The 27,577-nt window shown below is 38.7% G+C and overlaps 1 protein-coding gene across 2 annotated transcripts in view; it reads left to right on the top strand.

Annotated features, from left to right (window-relative positions):
• Nucleotides 1-26,753, top strand: part of EPB41L4B (erythrocyte membrane protein band 4.1 like 4B) — a 164,099-nt gene extending 137,346 nt beyond the window's left edge. The window contains exons 21-25 of one of the 2 annotated variants that reach the window (XM_053958223.1): nucleotides 940-1,078; nucleotides 1,519-1,596; nucleotides 20,803-20,871; nucleotides 24,714-24,877; nucleotides 26,454-26,753. In XM_053958223.1, coding sequence (XP_053814198.1) covers nucleotides 940-1,078; nucleotides 1,519-1,596; nucleotides 20,803-20,871; nucleotides 24,714-24,877; nucleotides 26,454-26,523 — 520 coding nt within the window. In that variant the 3' untranslated portion in view covers nucleotides 26,524-26,753. The remainder of the gene's footprint in view (nucleotides 1-939; nucleotides 1,079-1,518; nucleotides 1,597-20,802; nucleotides 20,872-24,713; nucleotides 24,878-26,453) is intronic. The other variant, XM_053958232.1, reaches the window with a different exon arrangement.
• The last annotated feature ends 824 nt before the right edge of the window (nucleotides 26,754-27,577 follow it).

Genomic DNA, 27,577 nt, shown 5'->3' with positions numbered 1-27,577 from the left:
AATTTGTAGTTAAAATTAGTGCTGTTTCATGAGCAGCAGTAATTTTTCTCATTATTTTTTGCTGTGCATTAAGCTGTCAATCTGTAGTCTTTCCTTTTCACACATCATTCCCAGTAATAAGGCTTCCATAGGCCAAATTATGACTCTGTTTACCTCCATCCGATTGTAATTAACAACTGGAAACATCCTGACTCAGGGCTGACTGATTCCAGTTATTTGTAGTCAATGAGGTCCTGCAAAAGTAAATGAAGGTGTAACATTCTTTACTGGCTTTCATTTAGTAGTGACAATAGGTGAGATGGAAAGAGTTCAGCTTGATGGCCTAAAGCCCAGGGGAAGCGTGCAACCTCATCTTAAATAAAATGTTTTCTCTATAAATGGAATAGATGGGACAGGAAAAAGATACCCTCACAAGAATGTTTTTAAAGAGATCCTCTTTGGAGTCAGTCAAATTCCTTTAAATACAGTTTGAAAATAACAGCATAGACTAGCTCCATAATGGGTGTCAAATCTCCCATTGTCTGAAGTCAATGAAGCAGTCAGATCCATGGATGGATGTCACCATATCTGTTCTTATCAATGCTGCCAGCCTCCACAGAAAAGAATAAACATTAAAGTGGAGTGATATCTAGTCCGTTCATTCATGCATATATACATAATCCATAGAAATGCTACTTGCACCTAATAACCATAGGATTTCCATTTGCAGATGAGAAGTACCTAGCCAACCCATTTTTTAAGGAATCTTTAAGGCTTAAAAAAAAAAAATCTAATTTACTTGAAAAGGTAGCTGCATTTCAGAGGGAAGAGTAAATGGAGCTTCACTTCAAAGCACTACAGCAGACATGCAGGTTACCAGTACCTCCTTGGACACAAGTGCAGTCAAAAGTCCAATGGCATTTTCTAATGAGAAAATCTCTGTGTTCTTATCAATGGCAGTGATGAAGATGACCTTCCTCCAGCACTGGCAGCAGCAGCAGCAGCATCAACACCTGTGTCTTCAGCATCTCCCGGGTCGCAGAAAACGTGTACGCCACAAACATCGGAAGGACAAACACAGGTTTCGCCCGGTGGCAAGGTAACACACAAAGAGATGAGCTTTTGTTCCCTGGGAGAGGGTTCAGGAAGGGTAGGAGGGAGCTGTGAGTAAAAGGTTTTCCCTAGATGGAATAATTCTACATTTAAGAGCAGTTTTTAATGCAGAGTTGTAGTGATATGTTTAACTTACTGTGTAAGGAAGTATTTCGAGTCTGGTCCAAGACTCAGATAAAATCCATAACAGTTTTTCCTCAGCATTAGTGGGCAGTGGATCAGGATTACTCACATGGATTTTAAAGGTCCATAATTATGTTTTTTATCTTTCCTGAGTAGCCATACCTGAAAAACATGGTGGAAATTTAAAATCCATTTGGCAATTTGTGCTTTAAGGAATTAAAAAAACCCAACAAAAATAACCAACAAAATTATTGAAACTAAACGGTTCTTTCTTCCAATGCTGTGTTTCTTTTTTGCTTTTAGAGTTCCACAGATGCTGGGAGTACATTTGCTTTGGAGCCAGGTGACCTCCTGATGGATTTCACAGAGGCCACACCAATGGTAAATAGTTTTAGTTTGTAACCAGGAAAATGTAGAAGTTTTCAATCATTTGTCTGCAGCTAAAATGAATGGGATACTATGCAGTGTGTTACAGAGTGCACAGGAATAAAGTAAGTTTTCTTGATATTCAGTGATCCTGAGCCTCTATCCAACTCAGCTGAGAATTTCTGAGAAAATCAGTCCACATCAACAAGTGTTATGGCTGATCTGAATGCATTTATTGTTGGATAACTACTTATTTCTCTCTCCTATCTTTACACATTGCTGCACTGATTTCACAAGCTTCTTTGTCCCTTTAACACAGATTCCTAATGTAATCATAACTTTGCTTTTGGGAGTTGTCTGAAAAGTCGCTTCTTTTTGCCACAATTTTGTTCAGAGCTTACCTAATAGCCAGTCCCAAGACATGTACCTGCACTTTCATGTTTCATTAGCAGAGTTCTCTTCCTCACTTTAGACAAAATTGCCTAAAATGTGTTGATTATTAACTTTTTTTTTTTGAGCTACATGATTTATATTTTTGCTTAAAAGCCAGGTAGAGATGCCAATCTGATATCTAAATACCTAAATCTTGACTTCAGTGATTTAAACTCTTTCATCTCAGATTCTCAGCAGATTTCTTGCATAATCATAATATGATTCTTAACTTCCTCCAAGTCATCCTGCCTTGCAAGTAGCTCTAATGCCAGATAGCTCCTCTGCTGTCCCATTTTTTGCTGTCTTCTAGAAACCACAATTAAAGCGTATAAAAAGTGTGACAAGGACAGCATTACATTTTGGGCATAAATGTTTTTGTATTAAGGTAATTCTGTCCTGGGCATTGCTTTCACTACATGGTTAGGTCCTAGTTTAGAGTATTGGAAAGGTGCTGTGGGGTTGTGTCTTTTGCTTCTGAGACAGTATTGCAGTTGTCTGTAAATAACTGCTTGTGTCCTGTTACCACTGGATGAGAGCTGTGGGGATCCACAAGACACAGGCAGACTGAAAACAAAACTACTAGGAAGAAGGTTGTAGCAAGATAGGTGTCGGTCTCTTCCCAAGTCAGAAGTGAAAGGACAAGAAGAAACAGCCTTGAATTGTATATTAGTAACAGTTTGTTCACTGGAAAGTTTATAAAGCATTGGCACAGGCTGCCCAGGGAAGTGGTTGAGTCAACAGCCCTGGAGGTATTTAAAAGACTTGTAGGTGTTGCCCTGAGGGACATGGTTTAAGGGGGGGGACTTGACAGTGCTGGGTTGTGGTTGGACTTGATGATCTGGAGGGCCTTTTCCAACACAAGTGATTCCATGATTCTATCTAGGTTAGATTGTACTTCTCTGTATAGGTAGCACATTTGTGGCTAAATTGTAATTATCCGTTGGAATTTACAAATAGATTTCTTATTCTAAAAAACATACGATGTCTTACTGTGTTAATCAGAATTTTAAAAATGAGTCATGAAGACTTGAGCAACTGACCTGTTCTAGATAACATAGGTTTGTTTTTGGGTTTTTTTTCCATTTAACAGAAGTCAGCATTACACACTTTTTCCTTTTCCAGCTGAGTATACAGGCTTTTTGCCCTAAATATTTTACCAAATCATGCTTTCCCCTTCCCTACCCCACCACCCACTGACATAATTTATCACACTGTATGTTCATGAACTAACCTTTGATTGACTTTCTTGGTTTTAATATTTTGGAGAGCAGGTACTACCCAGCATCAATCAACCCTTTTTGTTTTGTTTAACATCTATAAAGGTCAGCTTGTTCTCTACAGAGCAGGTATTGTTTACAGACTTTTCTCTGCAGTTTCACTGACTACAGGCTGCTCTCAGTTGAGGTTTGAATGAAAAGTTTACTCTTCAGGGAGAGAGCCTCCAAGCAAAGACAAGCTAAGGGCAAATGTGTAGCTTTGAGACAGTCTGATTATTTGATAGTTCTGTTGTGATAGAATGTGCTGTCTGTTATTTGAGGGTCAAGGTGATGTACAGCTTAGCTTCGTGTTACTGTCAAGTCTGTGGTCATGGGCTGGTTTTGCATGCTGTGACCTGGCCCCTGGGAATTTGTTAATTGCACCCATTTTTTTCACATTTCACGTGACAGGTACAGTATCTGAAGGGGTCATTCATGTTGTCTTTTTTGGGGTATTTGCCTGAGGTAATAGAGACGGAAGTTCAGATTCCTGTGTAGTCAAGGTTTTTCTGCAGAGGGTTATTCAAACAGCTCTCTTGTCTGTTGTCTGGACTAGAAAGATGAAGGCACCTAAATTGGTCATCCAAAATTAGGTTTTGTAATTTGTTTTGTTCATGATGTATGCTGCCAAACTTCCTCAGTTCACTGGAGAGCTGTTCATTTGAAGCAGCTTTAGATATCCTCCCTTCTTTTCTGTAACATTACTGGTAGAGAGTGATTAATAGTCACTGAGTGAGCTGCATGATCTTTGCTGTTCAGTGTCTAACCATTGATGACCTTGGGTTTTAGACATGTTTTGCTGCTGTTGCCAGCAAAACAGTGGAAGATGCCAAACACAGGGGAATATATGCTTCTAAGTGGAATTACACTTAGAAGTGGAGCTCAGAAAACCAAATTAATTTATAAAAATATAAGGATTACTGAATGGAGCAAATTAATAGAAATCATCAAGGCTGCAATGCAGGGATGAGAGTAATCAAATTTGTCTACTCAGTCAGCCTGGAGGAGGTATTGTGATATATACAAGAACCAGCTGAGCTCTAATGGTCACTTAGTCATCAATACTTAGACTGCCAGTAACAGCAGGGCAATTATGAGGCAGACTGATTTCAGGAAATCATTTTGCAGGAAAAATAATGTACATTTACTAATGCAGATTGCCTAGAGGGAAAGGTATCCTTTTGTGCTCTGCAGTCCTAAACCCCTGTGGTTTATGAACACTTCTATTCATTATTCAATTAGATCCTACAGTTAATTGACTACAACATATTACTTATTGTCCGTAAAACAATTATAACATGAGTCTTCATCTTTTCTTACCACTCTATTGTGGCTTTTAGCACTGTGTCCTTTTAGCTTGTATGTGAACAAGATTCAATCCCTCCTGCTTTTGTGTTTCAAAAAAAGCAAATTGCTTTTTAATAATGCAGCATCATATATGAAGAATTATTTTAAAACATTAGGAGCATCCTTAATGAGGTATATTAGAATAAGTTTTGTCAGTGTAGTAGGCTCTTTCTCCTCCTGTACTCCCTCCTTGTGTTTCTAGCTTTTCTGGAACTGGAAATCGCTGAGCTTTAAGCTATTCTGTTGCAGCTTATAATCGGTGTGATTTCTGACATGTGTATGACTGCAGAGCTTTTCTTGCTTAGTTACAGAAAGCTCAGTCTTAAGACACTGAATGAATGTAACAGCTGTTACACCACACTGACAGTACCTTCTTGACCAAGAGAGAAATCGGTGTGCACAAACTTCAGTTTGACCTAATGGAGTGGGACAAAAGAAATAAGAGTACAACATACAACATGGAGCTATTCCTAAAATTAGACTAAGGTTTGTAATGTAAGGTGGATGGGCTAGGACTAAGTCATGATCACATCTAAAGAGGTATCAGAGAGCAGTAATTTACAGCTGGCTATGTACTTTCAAATTATAAGTTATCTCATGCTGCATCAAGTGAATAATTTTCTAGAGCTTCACCTGCCATCTATTGGTGGAAAACAGAAAGTAGAAAATTATTTGCCTGTTTAAAGCTTGAGATATAACATTTAAAGGGTATAAATTACCAGTATGATAGTTTAAAAATGAAAAATAAATGCTTTCAGTGTAATACAAGATATTTTTTATTTAGGATGTGTTGGAAACAAGTATGTCTATTTTAGTGATAGCATTGCTAGGGTATGCAGTCCTGTTCATTCATCCTAAGGGATCTCACTTAGTCTGAAAGTGTATAGAATTTTATGCTTTAGCATCTACTATTTTGGAAATAAAGTGAAGGTAACCAGGTCAAAAGTGAGTCAGCTCAGGGGGAAACTGGGAGAAGTTTTTGTATCCTGACAGAAGTGATTAAACATCCCTGCAAACTCTCAGTAGATGGTAGATAGTGAGCAAGAGGTAGTGCATAGAGCAAAATAAGTAATGTATCTTTTCATTTCACTCCCCTTTAATGTTTGTTATATTAATAAAAAAGAGTTAATTTAAGTTTTAGTTCCTAAATTTTTATGAAAATTTTGCAAGGTTGCAGTAAGCCAAATAACAGAGTGACAGGCAAACATATCAAACTCTAATACCTCCATAACCAGTCCTTTTGGCATTGAATTCTAAACAAGAGTGACTGTAATTTAATTCAAGACTGATATTTGATAAGAACATTAGCATGTATCTACTATCTAACTGATTGAAAGTATAGATCAAGTATCTCTGCATGCCCGCAAGATCTTTAAAACAGCTCAGTCACAGACAAATTTATAAATGCTTTACTTATGGTGAACTACATACTGAAGAAAAAATGGGACTCTTGAAGCCTGAGTGATATATTTCAGAATTAGGACCTTTCTACTTTTACATCTTCATCACAAAAACAACAACATAAAGTTTCTTAGTATAAGATGAATTGGATGCAGTAAGTATGTAATGGATTCAAAGGGGGATATTAAAAATGCTATTTCCCAAGCCAGCTTCTCAATTGCACACTCAAACTTACATGCAATGGCCAATTACGAGCAAAAGAATTTGCAAAAAGAAACAGTTTGTCTGTTACACATAGAAATAAGAAGGATAAATAGCAGCAAGCAGGATGTCAAATGCACATTTATTCCCAGTTTCAAGTTCATGCCCTTTAACTCCATATTAAACGAAGATAAAGCAAAGAACAGCAAATGGTAAGGCAAACAACATCAATACAAAAAGCTTACAGCAACAGGCAATAAATCTAGTTCCATGTGAACTCAAGAAATACTCTAAATTTACTCATATTGTAAAGGACCATTCTTTTCTGCTGCAAGAAAAGGGCACCAGCTGGATGAGAACACATTGCAAAGGGGTGCACTGTAAGGCTCAGTCAAACTGAGCAAAACACATTTGACTGGGGATTTGCAGGAAGTGCTCAGGGCCCATCCAGCATAAGGCTCCTGGGAGCACACAGCTTGAATTAAGCAGATGCAGGTTACCTGTGCATCATTTAGGTTATATAAGGCATGTCAGTAACTAGGGATGGGACTTAGAACATTTTAGAACAATCATAGTCTTTGGGCAACCAGATAAATGGGTGAATACATAAAGAATTATTAATAGGACTTGTGACTAATATGTAGCTCTGCAAAGTACAGGGTTTTATTGGTGGATGCCAGTTTCATAAGTAGACTGCTGAATTACTAACATGCAAGATAACTGAGTGTCAGGCTCAGAGACAGCCCCTTGAATCTTAGTTTAAAATTCATTAAATTACCTAAAACTCTTTGACCGCTATTTAGGGATTTGCTATTTAGGGATTTTCTCCCATTCATCTGTTATAGAAGCAGTCAGTGAAGAAGCACGAGAGAATTCTGAAAGATTAACTGTAAGCTTCTACATTTACTTTTTATTTTTCCTCTGTTTTAAGGAATTTAAATTCATTGGCTCAATATATTTTTCCTCATTATCTGTATGCTGAGCAGAACAATTTGGTGCACTCTGTAGATATATGACAGATGATTCAACACTTCTCTATTTCTTTAACTAATTGAAAGTGAATTCTCAAAAAATAAAAAGATCCACAAAGTGAAATCCGTTGCTGACTTTGCACCTGTGGACCCCATAATGAATTGGATATTATGTGTATATGAGCAAGAAAAGCTTCCAAAAATAGGGAAAGGTGTTAAACAGAAAAAAGTTCAGGCACATATCATATAATTCAGTGCTTTTAAATAATCAATGGTCCACAGGCTAACATTTTAAAAAACTTGAGATGAAGGTAAGGTGTAACGTCAGAAGACAGTTTGGATCAAGAGGGCAGAATCTTTTCCCTGGAGAGATGATAGATTCTGCCATGTGCAATTACTTTTGTCACCTTTTGTGCTTTTTCATATGCTGTCCTAACCATTCTCTGGCATTCCATGCACCTGCTTTTTGTTCACAGAAGTTATACAATGTGCAAATGTCTATCAGTAAATCTGGTTTCTGCCAGATCATGCAAGCAGAGCTGGTCCTGGAACTTAAGACTTTGGCTGGACTCCATAGCAGGCCTGAGCACATGGGATCTCATTTGAGAAGATATTTACACCCAGACAGCTGGAGGATCCTGTACAACCTGTGTGCCTGCAGAGAGATAGAACCAGAAAATGCTGTGTAGCTAATGTGAGATGGTTGCACAGTGGTGAGATGTTGCTGTGCCTGTATGATGGGTGGTTCAGTGGCCATTTCCAGAAATGCCTATGTAGCTGGAGGACTGAGGTTGTGTTGGTGTCACAGCTGCACATGTAGATGTGTGCTGGATGGTTTAATCTGTTCCAGCTTCCTTAGTGGGGCTGAACACTAACCCTAAAAAAAAAAAATTACTTAGCTTTAAGTCAAATAATCTATGAAACCCTGGGGTTTCACAGATGGCTCTCCTGAGGACTGTAGGAGTGATAAAGTATATTTGCAAGCAGTTTCTGGAGTAGTACTCCAAAAGGAAGTACTGTGGTTGTTGAAATTACTGTAAAGTTTGATCAATTTATGGAAGGGGTTATAGGATGTGCTTGACTGCAGTAATGGTGACCTGAGGCCAACTGACAGGCAAGGTCCAGGGAGTCTGCTCCCTGATGATGGAGAGCATCTGCCAAACACCACAGACAGGGCAGTCCAAGATGCTCTGTGTGCTTCTCTTTTTTTTTTGTGCAATTAGTGCACTAATCATTTTTATTCCAGAGCTTTTCTCAGTACCTCTGAAGTGATATAGATTGCCACAAGTTCTGAAGTGTTTAGGAAGTTCAGAAAACTTGAGGGTCATGAACATTACTGAAGCTTAAAAAAGGAAAAAAAAAAGAAAAATAAGAAGAAAACTACCTGAAATCCCTTTCTCCTGCCTCCTCAGAAAAAAAAAAAAAAAAAAAAAAAAAAAAAAAAAAGATAATTCCATGCCAGTAGCAGCTTTCTCTTTTGCTTGAAATCAACATCAGAGTAAGTGAAAGGAATAAAGTAAATGCAAGCAAACAGATTTTAAACCAGCTGGCATCTACCTCCTACAACAAGCAGAGAAGGCAAATCTTTAGCAAAGCTTTTATAACCTGTGAGTTGTTGTAAATCAGGTCTGATATGTTCAATCATATTTTTGCTCAGCGTCTTTTTTTTTTTAAGATTATTGCTTTACTTGTAAAGCAAATATGTTCCATGTTCTGAGCAACAGTAAGCAGGTGTAACATCTGCCTAAGAAGAATAAAAGTGAACAATACATAGACAGGGCTTTTCAGACATAGAGCATAAAGCATCATCTTTTTGTACTGGCTGAGTCTCCTCTTCCACTCTACAGTGATCGATGTAATGATTCTACAGGAATGCTCAGCTTCTGTGCAAAGACTGAAACCAGGTATATATTTTTACATTTGCTCTCAATAAGTACAGTGATGAAGCTATTATGTTGTCTCAGCAGCTGTGAAGTTCCTAGTTTCTCTTCCTCATTGTGATTAGTGACAATTGCGTTTAGACTTCAGTGAGTAACTGTTGTGTGTTTGTTTTCTTTCCAGCCATCTAATGAATTGATATATGTGTAATTCTAATTCACATTTTTCCAGTGTGATAACAAGTGTGATACTAACAGCTTGGCTGTTCTGTGAAATTTCAATTGAATGTCTCCAGGCCTCAGCAGAAAATGGGAACATCTGCTTTCTGAACTGTTTTTTGACTGGCTGAGTGACTCAACTTGTAAAACCAATAAAAAGATCAAGTAAATTTTCTTTTTATTTGCCAGAACTGATAGGAAATATTTTTTTTCTTCTTTGATTAAAGTAAAATCTGGTTGTCTACATCTTCCTTTCAAAAGCCTGTATTGGAAAGTATCCTGAACTGAATGTCAGAGAGTAGTAAGAAGGGTAGATAGAAAGATCAGGACGATTTGAAATTAATAGTGGTTCATTTTCAAGTAATGTTGGGTTATTAATTTCAATGAACTCATGTTTCTAACCAAAATGTCATTTCTGAATTAGGCACTAAAAACTGCACTGACAAAGTGCTGATTGAAGCCTTTTAAAATTTATTTTTTAAATATAGAGAAAATTGAATCAGCACTACTTCTTTTGTAACACATTCAGTTTGAAAAAACAGGCATTTTCTGATGATAATTCCTAAGCAGTAGCAGTCCTTTTTGATGAACCACAATTGGTACCTAAGTGACCAGAGATTTTCTCTTCTGGCCTATTCTGCTTTTTGCTGTTATTCACAACATTGTGTAAATTCTCTACTGAAGCATAATATAGGTTTAATTTTCTGTAGTCTGTCTACTAGCAAAAGCAAAAGCAAAACAGAAATACAATCATTGACTTGTGAGATTTACTTTCAGACAGATCTTTTGCTATGACTTTATACAAAGCCTAGTACAAATCTTGTAACTCAGAGGAATGCCAATAGTAGAATAACCAGTCAGTCAAACTGATAAAATTGAAGTTTTCGTAAACCTCAGCACATCTATGGTAATTCCATATTTCTGTGCCTTGTCCCAGATATTGTAGAAGAAGAAAATTATCATAGAAGAAAATTGTAATTTAATTGTGAGAGAAAGAAAACAGGAGTTCCCTAATTCTAACTTATTAACTATCATGATAACTGGTTTGCAAACCAAGGAACTCAGTAGGAAGGGCTCCCTTCTGTTCATATCCCTTATATGACCCTTTGAAAAAAAAAGCTAAGCTGTTTTGAGCTGAGGAAGAAAAATTCTACAGAGGTAGATATTCTATACAACCATCTTAAGGCTGATTAATAGAAAGCAGTTCTTGCATACTTCTCAGAATTATTCCTTGGAACTTGTCCACTGTGGATGAACTATGGATTTATGGCTTGCTTTATGGTATGACATTCTTCTCATTTTCAGCAAACCAAGACCAAATGCCCCTACTCTCTACGAGATACAGCCAGTGAGGTCAGGAAAGAAAACCTCTATAAAACTCATTTAGCAACTTAATGTCATTTATTGGTCCTTTGTCAAAAGGTTGACTAGAATCTTGCAAGTGCTCCAGTGCTGTGGAATGTCATCTGGCCTCTTCTGGCAAAGTACCAGCTATTGCCAGGATGGATTGTGATGAAGGAGCTGGCCCTGCCATCTGGCATACACAGCCAGCCATGTGCACATGCTCTGCTGAGAGCCCTGTTGGCAGTGCTGGAGATGGGAAGTCATGTGCCAAGCACAGTGGGCCTCTGACCACCTGAATTTGTGCACAATTTGGCACTCATTTCATGCTGCATCCAGGTTGAGCAAACTGTCAAATTTTATCACCATGAAGCTCCAGTGCTCACATACAGATAGAATCCATGTGTTTGCATCAGTGACTGAGCTGCACAGATTTCAAACAAAGCTTGTTCTCTTCAAAATATCTGTGGTCAGGAGAGCTCACGTTTATGTGTGCCTCTAAAGCAATTATGCCCTTCAGATCTCTCATGCCTTGCTGCTACTGGTTTGGAGAAAGGGTTGAAGAAACTGTGCTTTCTCTTTTCTTCCTTATCAAGAGCAGGGGTGGTGAAGCAGCATGGATAAAGGTTTTTCTGTACAGCTGTAGTGTGGCTCAAGTTGCGCATATTCCTGCACCAGTAACAGTTCATTCCCAAGCTCATAGAGAGCGCACTCAAAAAGTGCCAGGCATAGGATTGCAAAAGAAACCCTAAAAACAAACCAAAAACCAAAACCCAACAACAAATCAGAATGACACCCTGCTCTTACCCTCCCCCGAGAAAAGAGGATCCTCCTGGATCTTGGCCTGGAGCTATCCCAGGGCTCTTGGAAGAAATTGAAAAGTAAGCACTGTAAGCCCCCTCATCATTCCCAAGTTATGAAGTTGACTGGACCAGTTTTTGCTCCTTTTACATTTTAGAAGACTTCATGTTTTTCTGAATTGATGGAGTAAACTATAATCTTCTCAGGGACCACAACATCAGCAGAGGTTGCCAGACAACAGTGTTTTCACCTCATCCATCATCACATGGTGCTGGGAAGGGGTCTTTGAGGCAGTGGTGTTGGAAACATGCCTCACAGGAAATTTTCAGGCCCAGTTTGGCTTGCCTGTGAGCTCCTGTTGGGATGGGCAGGAAGTTGATGACTAGGGACCAGGATCTGCTTTGTGACATTTTATTCATAGTGTATTTCTTCCATTGAAGAGGTGCCACAAGCAGATCTCTGGGGAGAGGACTGTTATTTTTTGTCCTCTCTCCCATTTCCATTTTACTTTTCCTGCTCCCTGCAACATTATAATGTTCTTCAGTTGCCTTCCCAGAGATGTCTTTAATAATGGATCCTCTCAATCCTTTGCTCAAAAAAACAAAATATGGAGAAGCAGAGTTCTGCTCAAATGAGAACAGCCTTCTGGCATTGAAACTGCTGTCATTCCTGGGCCAAGCAGAAGAGTTCTGTACTCGTGCACTTGATCCAGAGGAGATATTTCTTTTGTAATTAAGGATGGGAAAGAGTGAGTTATGTGCTAATAGCCCTAATTGATTTGGATTATCCCTTGGCTAGGACTAATCTCTTTAGCCATGGGACATACGTGAGTGCAGTGTCTCAGACTGGGAGACTGGCTTTTAGGGTAATGTCCCACAGACACAGAGGCATCTTATGTATTTCATGGCACTGAATTGGCATAGTATTACAATGCAGGTGTTTGAATCTGTATATGCCTAATGAGCTCTTTTGTTTGAACACAACTAGATTTTACTTGCAGTCAAGACAGAATCTTTGTGTTTATTTAATGCTTGATAGCTGGCAATATGAATGATTCATAGTCAAGGGAATGAGGTTATGAATAAATAGGTTTTAATTTATAACATTTATCACAAAACATTTACTAGATATGGGATTTAATTTGTTCATGCATGAATCTTAAACCAAATAACACATTGCTTCTACTTTCTACTATAGACTTTCAGCTTCTACTCCAGCTGGTCTGGTTGATAGAATCAAATAGTTTTGTATCCACTACATTTAAAGAAGCAATACTCTGCTTCCTTGATGCATGCTGGAAAATGTGACATATTATGATGGGAAATTGTTATTGTCTTATAGAAGCTTAATTCAGAGTAGATGTTTAGAGTAGTAAGACAGTTGCAGCATAGCACAGCACAGCACTCTTATGTGTATTTGAGATCATAACTTGTGAGAGGTCACCAAAATTTGTAGGCACATGCACAGATTAAGGCTGTGGTAGTACCTGGGACTGGTCACATGCTGAAGTTGAAAATACACTCAAGTGTTCTTCTGTATAGATTTATAAATAGTGCACCAGTTTGTAATTTTAACACTTTTTCTGCAGCTCCACTGACTTTAATCTACCTATGCTATTCTTTTCCTTTATAATAATGAACAGTATAAACTCCTGGGGATTTTATCAGAGCTCAATAGCCCAGAAAAATAGGACAGAAAATTGGTGCAAAGTATTTCTTACTATCCTGACATTCAAGGAGACTGTGATGGGTTGAGTTTCTGGATGCTTAAGGACTTTCAGCCAGCTTTTGCTCTTACACGAGTAGAGATTGATTACACTAGAGAGACAAACTTTGTTTGTGTTGGACTAAGGTCAAGCAGTACACTATTTGTGCCAATGTGTCATAACTTTCAAGAGAGGAATGTGATCCTGAGGGTTCTAGAAAAGGGCAGGTGTGTTACATGGTTATTAATCAGCCTTTGTGGGAATGTTCCTGGGTTCAAAGTCTCTATGTTAATAAGTCTTGGTGAACTAACAGTTATTGAGTGATGAGCCATCAGTGTCTATACTTAGAAATAATCAGATGTGGTGAAGGGTGAGTTTTTCCATCTGGTACAAAATACAGTCTGCTTGCTGGCAGTGAAATTGGGAAGTATATATCTTACCTGGGGCACTCTCAACCAGAAGGAATCACAACACTCATTTCCTCCTCTTCATGTTATCCATCTTTAGTGACTTTCTTCCGTGAAAACAGCCTCCATCTGCAGAGATGCCACTTGATTTTGTTGGCTATGCATGTGGTATAGCACCTGCCACCGGATCACCATAGATTTTATTGGTAAAATCCAAGGGACAAAAAAGATAACTTTGCATTAGCTGTCCCAGAAATGCAACTAATGCAGCAACTGTTGGGGAGCAACCATATACCGTGGATAACTACTGCTTTCTGGTTTTGCTTCATTTCTGTGTTTTAAACAAAGACCAAGCAAATCTTCAGTCTGCATTTTAGCCAAACCACCAAGACTGTGACATCATTTTGCCTTGCCACATTTTCCTCAGGGGATGGTGACTGGGCTGACAGCCTATTCTGTGGTTATGTTCTGCTTAAGCTTTCTTGCCTTCACAGCACCAACGAAAGAGTACTGAAAATCCTGAAGACTGTGAGAGTATGGACACTGTCTTGTTTTGTCACATCTGAATTGTTCTTATTCTGTATTTTTTGAAGAATATCTTCTCAAAAATATTCACATGGCAAAGTTATGTCTTAAAAATGATCCAGGACATGCATTTTCTTCCAATGTGCTGTAGAGATGCTGGACTGATTTAATAACACTATTACTGTCGTCCCTCATGCTCTCCCAATACCTCTGAAATCTCTTTGCTAGCAACCCATAATTACAGTCCTTGCAGTGAAAATCTAGGGTACTTGATCCCTAAAGGTAGCATAAAAAAATACTAGCACCAACAAAATTTGTAGGGCTGTCCTTGTAAATTGTTACAGAAGCTGACATGGAGATTCAGGATTATATCCAGAGCATCTTAACTACTGTGATTTAGGTAGACCAGCTTGCAAAGAGTGTATATTGCAGCCACAAACTACTATGCATAAAGTATCTGTGAAATGCTATAACTGCAGCAAATCCAAGCTTTAGCAGAGACAGAACCTTCTACATCTTCTGCTCCCGTGAACTCTCCCTTGACATCCGTTTGGGAGACAGAAGTCACTGGAGCACAGTCAAGGAGCCACGTAGCCACCTCCTGACAATGCCTCTGTGTTAGGAAGGATTGCACAGTGTCCCTCTAAGAGGGAGGAAGATACCTGATAGACAAGAAAGTACAAACAGCTGGTGAGACATCAAGAAAGCGGTGTATGCTGCCAGGTCATATTCCAGAACAGGTGGACTCAGCCTGCAGCAAGGTCCAAAGAAGGGCTGGTGTACATCAGCGAGCAGAGGAACAGCAAGTTCACCATTTGAGGGGGCCCCAAGAGAACTTGTCTCATCAAAGATACTGTGGAATGAACATGGAGCTTTCAAAGTAGACCTTTTTCAGTTTACCAGAAGGAATTGAGCAGTACCTCTGGGAAGGGGGACTCTGTACTGCAGTACAGCAGTCCTGTGGAAACTCACATCAAATCAGATGAGTCAAAGACTTGGATTCACTTATGTGGTTCTTAGGAATCAATGAATATTCTTGTATTTCTTGAACTCCAGACTCCCCTAGTTTTTTGCAAGATGAGTAAGGGAGACCCAAATACCAGATGGAGCTATGGGGGAGATTTTCCAGTGTTGTCTCCTCAGAGAGAGTGACAGGGCAGGGAGGTTCTGGACATGTAGCTTCTTCCTCCCTAGCTTAGTGGCTTGTGCAGAAACCCATCCTCTTAAGAAACTTCTCATTTGGTGCCTCAGGGTATTTTCAATAGTACATTTCTGCAGAAGTGCTCTCTTTAATGAGTGTGAACAAAATCTGTCTGCTGACACCAACACCTGGATATCAATTCAAAAACTAGAAAAAATCCTGCATCCCATGAAAAGAAGGTGGCCTGTGATGCAGCACATGTGGGATTTGCACCAAATATGGTTCATCAGGGCATTAAGTTCACACAGTTTTTTTCCAAGACTAATTAGTCAATAGTATTGCTGATTTAGGTTTCTGTCCTGTTGCAAGTTTGCTGCACTGTTTTGGTCTGATTTTCACCCTGTGCATGCTGGCAGTGATTATGCCTACCTGTCATGCTGGTTATGTTACTACACGAGAAGGACATGAACTGGGGTTGACGTAATCCGAGTGTTCGATCATTTGAGCCTGAAACTGCTCCCACCCCAAAGAATTTGTTTGTCCCTGTAGATATTGCATGGTAAAAAATACCAGAAACTCTTTGGGTTTTTTACATTTTCTGCCTCAGTATTCATTTCAGCCACTGAAATGGTATGACAGCAGACAAGGAGCTTTACTGAAAAATTGCAGAGCCTGGAATCTTCACACTGGTTTTGGAAACCAGGCCTAATGGTTAACTGGTATTTTTTAAGTCATGTCACATGTCAGGACAGGGAAATGATAGTGCAATATCCTCCAGACATCTCAGCTGATGTCCTTTTCTAATTTGATGAGTAGAAACAAGTCTCTGTGCTGTATAAGTATGATGGTATTCAACTTACATTGTGTATTTTGAAATAAAGTACAAGAGAATATTCCTCTGGCTCCATGTGTATCCTGAGGGCCTTATTTATGACACTGCTTCAGGTGTTAGCAGCTCTGCCTCTTCTTGCTGCAATGCATGGGAATCCAGTGAAGTGTTTGGACTAAAGTCTGTCTTCCATATGCTCAGTATATAAAGTGACAGTGCAAACCCACTGAGATCACATGTCTTCACCATAATGTTACAAATGCCTCCAGTCAAGGTGCAGGGGATGGCAGTGAAGTAGTGTCAACAGCAGAAAATGTTACTGGACCTTTGTGGAAGGATAATTGTGCCAGGGTAGTGATATTCCAAAAGCAAGGGAACGTATCCAAATTAAGCCCACTTCTCCCAAAAGTAGCACTTTTTTGGTAAAGCAAGAACATTTGTAATATTCTCTTCTGATAGAAATACCAAAATAGCTGATTTTATATCAATTAACTCAACAAAAGTTCTCTTTCTTTATCTCCTTCCACTTCCATTTGTTTATATGAGAAAGTTACTTTTTTTTTCTCCTAACTCATCTAAAAAGTGTTTCAGGAACATGCAATTGTTTTTACTGAGATTTGAAATTTCATCCTGAAGAACTCTTTGCACAAATGCAAAGAAAAGGAGAAGATTCTTGTCCTTTTGTCCTTTTTCTTCTTTCACTGTTCTTCATTCTTCCTTGCTATATAAATATAAAGGAAAATCAGTGCTGTTAATTATTTCTGGCTCTGGCAAAGATTCCTCCAAGATATTGGAGGAATCCACTCCAATGGACAGCAATAATGCAATGAGAATCTTTGAGTGCTAGGAGAAAATTATCCACAGAGGAATACATTTTTGCACTTTTTTTCCCACGAAAATCAATGTTACTTATATCTGACTTTTCTCCTTAAAGATTACTCAGCCATTGGACTTCTCTTGAGACTATGCCAATACCTTCTCAACTTGCCAAGCTAAATATTCCAGGCAAAGAGCTACTTGTCCAAAGTAGTCCTGCTATGGTAATACACCCTGACCTTTCAAGCAAGGGGCATTTCAGGTTATGAAACAAGCCCTCAGCATGTGAGATGCTGCTGGAATGCCAGCCTTCTTCACTCCCCTTTCATGCCATGCCCCTGTGACCTGACAGTGTCTCATGGGGCCTGCCTTAAAGGTTGTTTTATGGCTGTGACTTTGGCTGCAAGACTCTTGGCACCCCTACAGAGAGAGCAAGTGTGCTTGAAATCAAGTTTTGTACTTAAAAGCTTGTCTGTGCTGTTAAGGAGGGCACAGCTCTAACCTCTTGTTGCTTACACTATTTCTGTAGCCTCTGTGACACCAGTTAGTCCCTTTTACTCTTGTGGAAGAGCCTAACTGTACCAGAAAATGCCCATCTGAGTAATGTGGGTGAGATTGCTGCTCCATCTTCCACAACAGGAATTGTGCCCAACTGTGGACTTTAAAGATGTTACTTGTTTTGTTTCATATCAAAGCAGGCAGCAAACCTCACTCTGATCTATAGGCAATCCATGCACTGACAGCGACTATGTTTTACTTCTCTGAGCAGCTAGAGTTCAGCTTCATGAGATAACCTGCCCATGGAACTGCCTGCTTCCTCTTCCTTTTCTCTTCATTTGTGCCATCCCAGGTAAAGCCTGGCAGCTGCTGAGAGTCTCCAGATGCTGGAGGAACTGCAGCTTTGAAGTAGGTGGTAAAGTTGGCTCTGCCCTTCTTCTGTTCTCAGTTCCCAGGTGGCAGCTTTCAACTGATGCTGCCATGACAGGGAGAAGAAAGCACCCTGGAAAAGTTAAGGGTCTGCTTCTTCCATGTGAGTTAGGAGATATTTAAAGGTATGGTATGTCTTCCTCCTAGGACAGGGAGAGAGGCTGTGTGGGGAAGGTATAACATTTAGGTTCTGGTCAGGGAGTTGTTTTGCTTTCTGAGCTACTCTGAGATTTTTGACTTCACACAATAAACTCAACTCCAATGCAAGGGTAAGGAAGAGACTCACCTGTGATGCAGCTTTCCTTGTGTGGTGGGGTGGGAATCACAGGCCTTTCTTCCCCCTTCCAAGTCCTGGCAACTGCTACTGCTGGCCATGGTGAACATGCAGGACAGTTAGGTCAAAGTAGGTGAAGTATATTCCTGGCTGAAGAGACCTTTCAAATGTCTAAATCAAGTTTCACATAAACCAATTTTAAAGTGATGTGTTCCACACTACTGTCTCCTCATCCTTCATATCTTCTGTCTGAACAATATTCTTGAATATATTTTTTCCTGCTATTGTTTGGATTAGGATGTTGTACCAACTTCCTACTCAGAAGAGCTGAGCCATTAATAGATAAGAACTTCTTGCCAATGCTAAAGAGGCAACAACAGTGTTGTCTCTGCCTTGCCTATGGAAACTGGCAGCAATAATTTAATCAAGGCCTGAGCCAAACCAATAAACTCTTTTGTAACTTTTGAGTAACAGTGGCCTGTTCTCAGAGGCAAAAAAATATGGGGGGAAGAATAAATACTAAAAGCGAAGCGGGATGGTTTGTTCATCACTCTTAAAATGAACGCAGGTATGGGTTTTTTCCCCTCTGTTTCCTAATTTCTCTTTCCACTTTGTTTAAAAGGCCAGAAATTTAGGGGTTTGTAATCCAGAAAGCCTTTCATTTGTCGACATTGTCCTATTCTCAAGATTAAAGCATCATGACTCCCTCAGAGAGGGATTCACACTGATAACTAAACCAGATTAACCATTTCTTGCCCTGTTTTGATACATAGGCTGGCCTCATGCACATCCACAGATTGAAGTGCTGGTTTTGTAAGAGGGTATTCTGCATGGCGGTGGATCACAGCATGTGATCAGGCTGACTCCTCTTATGTGCCTCTGCTCCCAAGTCTCAGTGGACTCTCCAGTATTCTGCATAATGTTTCTTTCCTGTGTTCAGTAACTGTGCTTCATTTCCTTAATGAGACTAACCAGCAAAATTGGAGAGATTTTAGCTGTGGGATATCAAACTCATACGGCACATGAGCAACTAACTTCCCATCCCTTTTTGTCTTTGGCTCAAATATTTTATTTGTAACTGAATACACTTGTACTTTGTATTGTAACATATTGTAAACTCTTCATAACCTGAGAATGTCAGCCTGGGCTCATGGGTATTTGCTGTCTCTCAAAAGAGTGAGATATGCTACAGCTGTCCAGATTTGGCTCTGGGTATAATGTAAAATAACAAATTTGTGAGGAGTTATTGTGTCAGTCTAATGAGTTAGGTTCAATCAGCAATACAGCAGACACAGATACACTTTGCTAACAAACATGAATATAGGATTGTAAAAGGACTGTGAAACTTCCTTTAATAAGTTTGCATAGAAAATTGTGATTTGAAATAATTTCTCCTTCGCAGAGTTGTTAGCTCATTTACGCCTGTGTAATTGATTTATAAACACCTTTACTCTGTTAAAAAGTTATTTACATGCTTGACGGTATCTTTGCTATCCATACTCCTCATGTGTAAGAAGCCTGATAATTAATGCTAAGCTTAATTCCACATGTTTGCAGAAGCAAGCCCACAGATAGCTGTTAATTTCCCTTGGTACCTTTATAAGCCAATATGTTTCTGCTATTTTATTTGCAAAATAAACACTGTACATTTACTTAATTATATTTGATGTCATAATTCCAGGTTTTCTTTGGCCTACAGGGGCTCAGGGCCCTCAAGGTAGCTTTCCTCATTATTAGACAACAGTTGTATAGCTGCAGTTAGTAAATTACGATTGAAGACATGCATAACAAAGCAATGCACAGCAGTATCAATAATAAAGTGAAAAACACACCTTTACAGTGAAAAATGTAATTTTCCAAAGAGAAAGCATGAAGTGCAGCTCAAAGTTCAAATGTTTATTTGCTATTTTGTCCTCTCTGAATGAATGAATAATAATGTCTGCATTCTAAAAAGGAAAATAATGAGAAACAGCATTCACAATGAAGTGGGACAGAGATTGTTGCTGCTTTTAATATATTTTTAATTTCAGCTAATGTTTAAAACTACTTTAAGAGCAGAAGTGACTTCCAGCAGGGTCTGGTCACACCAGTGTCTACATTCTCATGGACCAAGCCCTCTTGGCAGATGGATATGTTGGTCTCTCTCCTCTTTGTTTCCATGCACTTTTCAAAAAACCTCCAAGGGTCATCCTTTATCCACAGCCCTCTACTCAACACAGGGCATCCTAGCTGCCTGAAACAAACAGTTGGCCCCGTGGTTTTTTAGTATATGATTATCTTTTGATCCCACCTTGTATGATTGTTTATCTTCTGTAGCAACTGTGTAAGTGAAAATTTGAAAGTCTAAAATATTTAAAGCACAAGTTCTTTAGCCATAGTTCCTGTACAGCAAAATTTGCTCCTGCACTTCATATTGCATATCTTAAAATGTAGTGCTGGCTGAAAGAATCACATAATTCTGGTGACAGAATTGGAAGATATACTGTATGCAACCAGCTCTGTATTTGCTCAACATATTTAATTACATGGTAAAACTAATTTATCAAGTTTTCATATTTATGCTTTGACTATTCATCATCAGGTTTCTGTATGCATTTTTGGAAGGGTCTTTTTTGGGTCTGGTCCAAGCACTGCTGAACTGCTCTGATTTGTTGGATATGTCACTGTAGTTGCAATGCTTTGCTGCTTTTTCTTTTTCTTTTGCATTTTTATGCTCTGAAAGTAACATCTTTTTCTTTATCTTTTTTAAAGATAAAGACATTCCCTGCTGATACATCTAATCCTTTTTTCGATCCCTTTACAACAGTACCACAGTTTTCTGTAAGTAGAACTATGAATAAAAACTGTGTTTTAACACAATTCCAACTGATTTTTTTAAGTGTCTGAAATCTATGCACTAAGCAGTCCTCAAAAAAAATAAAAAAGATAAATTCTAAGTTGAAATTAAGAGTACAAAGCAATTAAATATTCCTATTATACAAAATGTTGCCTGCATTCAGACATTGCTGCTTACTAGACAGAGGACTAAAAGTTAAAGGACAAGGTTCACCACTAATGAAGTCAGTCCCAAAATGTTATTCATTTCAGGACTGTAGAGGACACTGGTGAAGCTCCATAACATCTTTACAGGGAGCAGTAAGGGAATGGGAGGATTTAGTCCTCTGTCCAGCAATTGCATGGCCTCCTGCCTGAAACCACCTGCTGTGCCATCACAAAGAGGGCCCTGATTTTCATTGAATGTGCAGCTGAACTTTAAAGAATTATAGTTAGTGTGCGAATGACTACAATGGTATCCTTGTACCATGTATCATGTTTACCCAAGAACTTGAATCCAATATTGAACTTCATTCTTGTTAAATTTTCATAGAAGATGTTACTTTGGGATTTTGATGAGGTAAACTACATACAAACAGAAAACAATTATCTGACAATTTAAGAAGTAAGTATGATAGAAATCTTGCTTTGGTGGCAGAGGCATTATCTAATAAATATGACAAAAAAAAGTATGACAATATTAACTACTCTTTAAGAAACACTCTGCTTATAAACACCATGTAAAATGACTTATAATTTTAAAGTAACATTTGCAAAATGAAGCATTTCAGACTTTGACCTTACATTTTACTGGTTGCAGCAATCTATATCTGGCATATAATCCAAGATAAGTAAATCCATTCACTGTTGGGTCATGTGAAGTTTCTGTCTGTATTTAAAGAAAGAGGCTTTTCTTGCACAATAAACCTGATCATGGGCTTTTATGTAAATGTGTTTTTTCTCCAAATAGGTACTTTAAAGCCGGAGTCAGTTAGCCTTCCCAAGCTGTGTAAGTGGCACAGTTGAGCTCTAATTAAATGCATTTGAAAGTACACAGGAATGTCACATCAATGTTTCATTATGTCAGCCAAGTCCAGCCCGTAAAATTGTGATAAAAGCTCATCCAAAGTTGCAGTGCTTGTGTTTTTCACAGTACTCCTTTATCTAAGCAAAACGATGCAACCCCCAAAATAGCTTTCCCACTAATTAGTATTGATTGTCAGACATTATTTTTCTGTCTCTGACAGTTAGGATGAAAGCAAAATTTAGGAGGGCTATATAATATACATTTGCATAATATGGGGTGTCAGAACTCTTAAATACAAACAGAAGGTATACCAATATACTTACCCACATAAATTTCCATATTACAGAAAATGGCTATTTCAAGGCAAATTCAAATGTTGAATTTTTGTTGTATTCTGTCAGAAGAAAAGAAGTAAAGCAAAATTCTAACTAATTTTTCTGAAATCCCATCTTCTCCCCACAGATTTCCATTTCCCTGGATAGGGTGGAGACAAAAACTGAGATCACAAATATTTAAAATACCATTGCAATAAAAACCAAATTATGTATGATCCACCACATGATCCTGTACGATCCTGTACATTCCTTTTAGTGAGTTATGTACAAATATCTGTGGTGAACAAGCAGCTACCCATGGGACTGCACAGAGATGGGAAAACAATTAGGACACTTAGGTGGCTTTGGTCCTGTGTTTCAGAGCCCTCTGTCCCAGCCCAAAGGGAGGTGTCTCTCCACAGCAGCATTTTAGATCATCCTGGTGCACTGCTGAGGGCTTGAAGAGAGCTCCACCACAGGCAGGAGCTGTAAGGGAAGGGTAGCTAGGACTTGCAGGCAGATCTAACTCTGAATGGTCTCTGGTCACATGCAGACCCAGATGGTATTGTTTGGTAATTGTTTCCTTCTTTTTTTTTTTTTTTCCCTGTTCTTGCTTCCCCTTACCCTTCACATCCCCCTTCCTCCCCCCACCCCTCCAACTTGGAAGAAAACATTGGAATGTTATTAAGCAGGAAAAGGATTATGTATAGTGATGTTTAGAAGGTTTTACCTTTCATGTACACCTTCAGATTTGGTGGTGCATATGCAGTTGTGTGGATTTGATCAGATGAAAAATTAGATGACTTGGTTACCTTTAATGTTTAAATATAAGCTTCAACCCAGGAACTCTCTGAATTTCAGAGATTTCCACAGAAAAAATGGCAGGCATGATGGCCAGATTCTCAGGCACGTGTTAGCCACATAGATTTAAATTAATGAAATTATATCTGTTTAGACCAGTTAAATATTTGGCTTAAGTGTACTGTGCAATCAGACATAAAAAGATGCTTTGGATACCTACTGTAAAATAATCATCCAGATCAAACACACTATGGGACTCAAGGCAATTCTTTAGCAAGTGTAATTTGTCATCACTTTGCTGATTTCAGTGAAGCTGGGAGAATGTGCATCAGCTTCAGAGTGATGTCTTCTTCTCATGCCATAGAGTAAGATCTGGCAGTCCTCAGAGCACAGGGACACCAAATTTCATATCCTTGCAGTTTGTAAGGTTGAGTTTTAAAATTTGAATTACGGAGAATTTTGAATAGGTCCTATTAGCCATTATTTGCACACAGGAGAGTTTCTTTAGTTGATTTTACATTTTTCCATTTTACTAATTTTGTGGAATTAATGGAATTCTTTTTGCTTCAGAGGTTATTTTGGATCATTAGAGATGTGTTTAAACATATTAAAAAGTGACAATAAGCAAGCAAACCTAACACAGCCCAGGAAAGCTTGGGCTCAAATAGTTTTCTCACTGTGTAAACTAAGTTTGTGAATCACTTGCAGAGGGTTGCAGAATTTGAGAAATAATTAGGGAAAAAAAAAAACAAAAGAAAAGTTGCTCTTGAAAAAAGGTTGCTCTTATGGTGGTGACTTTTCCTCCTCTCCGCCTCAGACTCTGAACCAGGTTCAGAAGAAGTAGTCACCAAGGAAGAAAGGTAGGATATAGATACCAGTAGGAGTGTGTTTTAATGATCCTGACACACTGACAATTGCAGTTGCTCTATATTCTTCCCAGGTCAGGGTCATACATGCACCACAGGCACTAGCTGCTGTGGTTTGGTATAAGAAATAGCCCATGCCAAAAAGCAAGACAGGGCTGTTTGATTTTTAGGGATCCTCCCCCTCTGGCTGTAAAAATAGCCCTGTCTTTGCTATAATATTGTTGCGCTGAAATATCTCACCTAAAAGGCAGGAGATGGTTGCTTGCTATTTATCTTAAATCTGCACTTCCAATATTGTTTTAACATTGCCTTTCATTGGATACTGAAAGAATATTTCTCTTGAGGCATGTTTCAGTTAGCAAAAGTGGAAAAGAGATGAAGGTTTTGAAACCTGGACTCCTAAAAGCCCAGACTCCTAGCTGTTAACAAAACAGAGTAGTTAGAGGACACACAATAAGATTCATGAAGAATATTCCAGAAATCTCATGTTGTCGGCATTCTGCATAATTTTTAGGGAAAATACAATAATGATAAGTGTCATTCTCCAAACTGATCATGTTTTTTACCTGAGTGCTGCCAGTCCCATACGTGTCATCTCACTCAGCGCATGTAGCAATCAGGCTGGTCCCTCAGGCATCAAAAGACATGGCTGTGGAGTCTCTGCAGAGGCTGCACTGAGAGATTTTAGCCACAGCCTCCAATTTGTTCTCATTCTTAGTTGCTGTTACTGTGTGCTTGGCAATGAATTGGATAGTGAAGGATGGCGAGACCAGTAGAAGCTAATCTACAATTTTTTCTTTCTCTGTGTGTGTATACTTTTTTTTTTTTTTTTTTTTTTAGGCAGAATTTGCAGACAGCAAATTACAATGCTGTGGGGTGCAGTCATCTCCTAAGATTACGCTGGTGTCTCCATCACCCGTGCTGAGGTGTCTGGCAGAGACTATACCAACTCCAACAGTCCAGACAGTATATACGTCACATAAGCCCATTTCACTGGCAGACAGGTACTGTGCAGTTCTTTCACAGAAATACTATGATGTTTTCTTCATTAAAGGAATCAGCTTGATTTCCCTTTTTCTGTCATAATTGCCATATAGTGTCATTTTCTCTTATACTGAAAGAATTTTGCTTGACTACTTCAGAATAGGTGGATTATGTAAAGAAATACCTGTAACTGATACTTTCATGCTCTGAGATAAAGAAAAGCCTACCTTAATTAACTGCTGCAGCCAGCAGCATACCATTTCTGTGACCAATGGCCTGGAGACAAAAGGGTTGTGCAGATTTTCCTCAGACAAATCATTTTATCTGAACCACAAAAGTTTTGTTTTAATAACTGCTGTTACAATTCGTTTTTTGAAATTAGGTGTCCATGGGGGAAACCTGAGTTTGAGCAATGTCTGTTCTTCTAAACGAAAAACAGACACTGGTTTTCTTTCTTGTTCCTCTTTCTCTTTTTTTTTTTCCCCCTATTTTAGTAATGTCAAGCTACAGTGGTCGTGTAATTTCTCAGAGAATCAACAAGTTATATGACCTTTTTACAGACAGATTCTTTTCAGTTTTCTATTCCTTCATCCTACTGGTTTTGCATGCTGGCTTCTTATTCTATAATTTCATAAAAGCTGAACTTCCCAAGCTGATAATTTACTGAATCTAAATGTAGCAATGGATATAGTCACTACTTCTGAAGCACAAATAGTTCAAGGCTTATGAAGAAAAAAGTATTTCTTTGGCATCATAATGAATTAATCTCTTATGCTTTTGGATTCACAGTTGATTCCCATTTTTGGTTGTTAATTATTTTTTGCAGCTGGTTAATTGCACCTGCACACTTATTCAACATTGCTTACTCATCTAAAAATTTATCATTCCAGTGAAAAAGTAATTCTAAAGCTGTAGTGCTGAACTCAGCTTCTATAAGATGTCTCATGCACAAGTGGGTAATTCTGCCCCTGCTTGTGCACGAATGGGCTGCAAATCTCCAAATTGTGTTAAAAGTGTGAGATACATAACTTTCAGAACAGCATGGTAAACAATATCAGAAATGGAGTCACTAAACCAGGGCATTCTCAGGGTTACAAATCCTCTGGGCTGTGGAGTGAATTGGTGAGAGCAAGGACCTCAGCCTCTGATTATGGCATCCTGATGTGTGCAGAACTGTGGTAAATTCAACATAGCTATATATCTATGTATATAGATATCCCTGAATATCAGATCACACCAAGGAGCAGAAGGCTGTAACAGCAGTCTGTCATAATGGCATTCGCTGTAGCTGCTTCATTTTTAGAGTCCTTGTCCAGCTTCCTTTGAAATCAGTAGCCTTTAATGGAGGTTAGATGAAATTATAAACTATTTTGCCATGTAGATCTTTTTATGTCCTTCTTATTGCCTCTGTTTGCTCATCAGAAATATCAAGTGATACTTGTTTTTGAATCAGCCATCAGTTATCAGCTTTTTCACTGAATTGACTCTGACCTTTTTTCCCCTCCTCTGGTATTTTGAAAATGTTAATTATTTTAAATTGAAATCTGAGACTTATTGTTGTTCCCATAATTGGCTGTTTGTGCATTAATTACACAGTGCTGAGACTCTGAGGCGTGAACTTGAGAGAGAGAAAATGATGAAAAGACTCTTGATGACAGAATTATGAAATTCACACTTCCGTCAGATGGAGAATGGATTGGGGCCTTTCATGTGCCTTCTGTCTGTTTACATTCCTCTGCTTCTGTGTACTCAACATAATGCATCAGGAAAATGTGTGATATTCCTGGCTCGCCTGGATTCACCACGGTTGGTTAAAATTTCGTCTTGGCTAGACTTTAACTTGAAGGAGTTCCTTTATTCATTTGCTGCTGGGAAATAAACCTTCAATCCTTTCTCTCTCCTGAGATTTTATACTATTAACACAATTAATTTCTGGTTTGGTTTTGGTAAATCTAGGGCAAAGAGGATCAGCAAGGAGCATACTGATTTCTATTGGGAAACACTGTTCTGTACATATGTTAATAAGTGCACAGAAATTAATGTTATGCAGAATATTTTGATAGTAACATAGAAAATATGTCATTTTGTACAACTGAAAATTGCAATGAGCTACTGCTATTTGTTAAGAGAACCATTTTTAAAGCAGAAGAATGATTATTACATCCTAACCCCAGGACTGTTAGTCTCCACAGAATAAATGGCTGTCTTATTAAATTACTAACCTTAGCCTTCCCTCAGAGATATAAATAGCTGCAAGTGGGAGACACCCCACCATACAGATATACACACCCAATACTCCCTATAGCTTATCACCTTGACCTAAACCTTCAACAAAATCTTACCGTATTTCCATTAATGGATGAAAAAGATCCATTGTTTAAAGTAATTTGCTACTGACTTTCTAGCTTGATACTGACTTTTTTTAAAGTAAGTGAGGAGCTTTACCTTCTCCAGTTTGCCTAGGCTTTAAGGCTAGCCCAAGCTTAGACGTCTTCTGCCCCAGCACTGAAGGTTGCAGAGCCTCAGCGGTGTGGACATAGCTCACATAAGGAGAATTTTTTCCTTCCTGGGTAAAAAACCACCTTCCTGACTGACATGAATTGACTGGTCCCCTTCAAGAACAAGAACAATGATCGTTTAAGGCATAGCTGTGCCTATACCCATATTTTTAACTCTACTAATCAGCATGTATGTCCCAGCAAACCTGTGGAGGGCTGTAC

This window comes from Vidua chalybeata, chromosome 1 (assembly GCF_026979565.1).
Source record: "Vidua chalybeata isolate OUT-0048 chromosome 1, bVidCha1 merged haplotype, whole genome shotgun sequence".
NCBI classification, from domain to species: domain Eukaryota; kingdom Metazoa; phylum Chordata; class Aves; order Passeriformes; family Viduidae; genus Vidua; species Vidua chalybeata.
The sequence above is the reverse complement of the archived record's forward strand: the minus strand, read 5'-3'. Positions and strand labels throughout refer to the sequence as shown.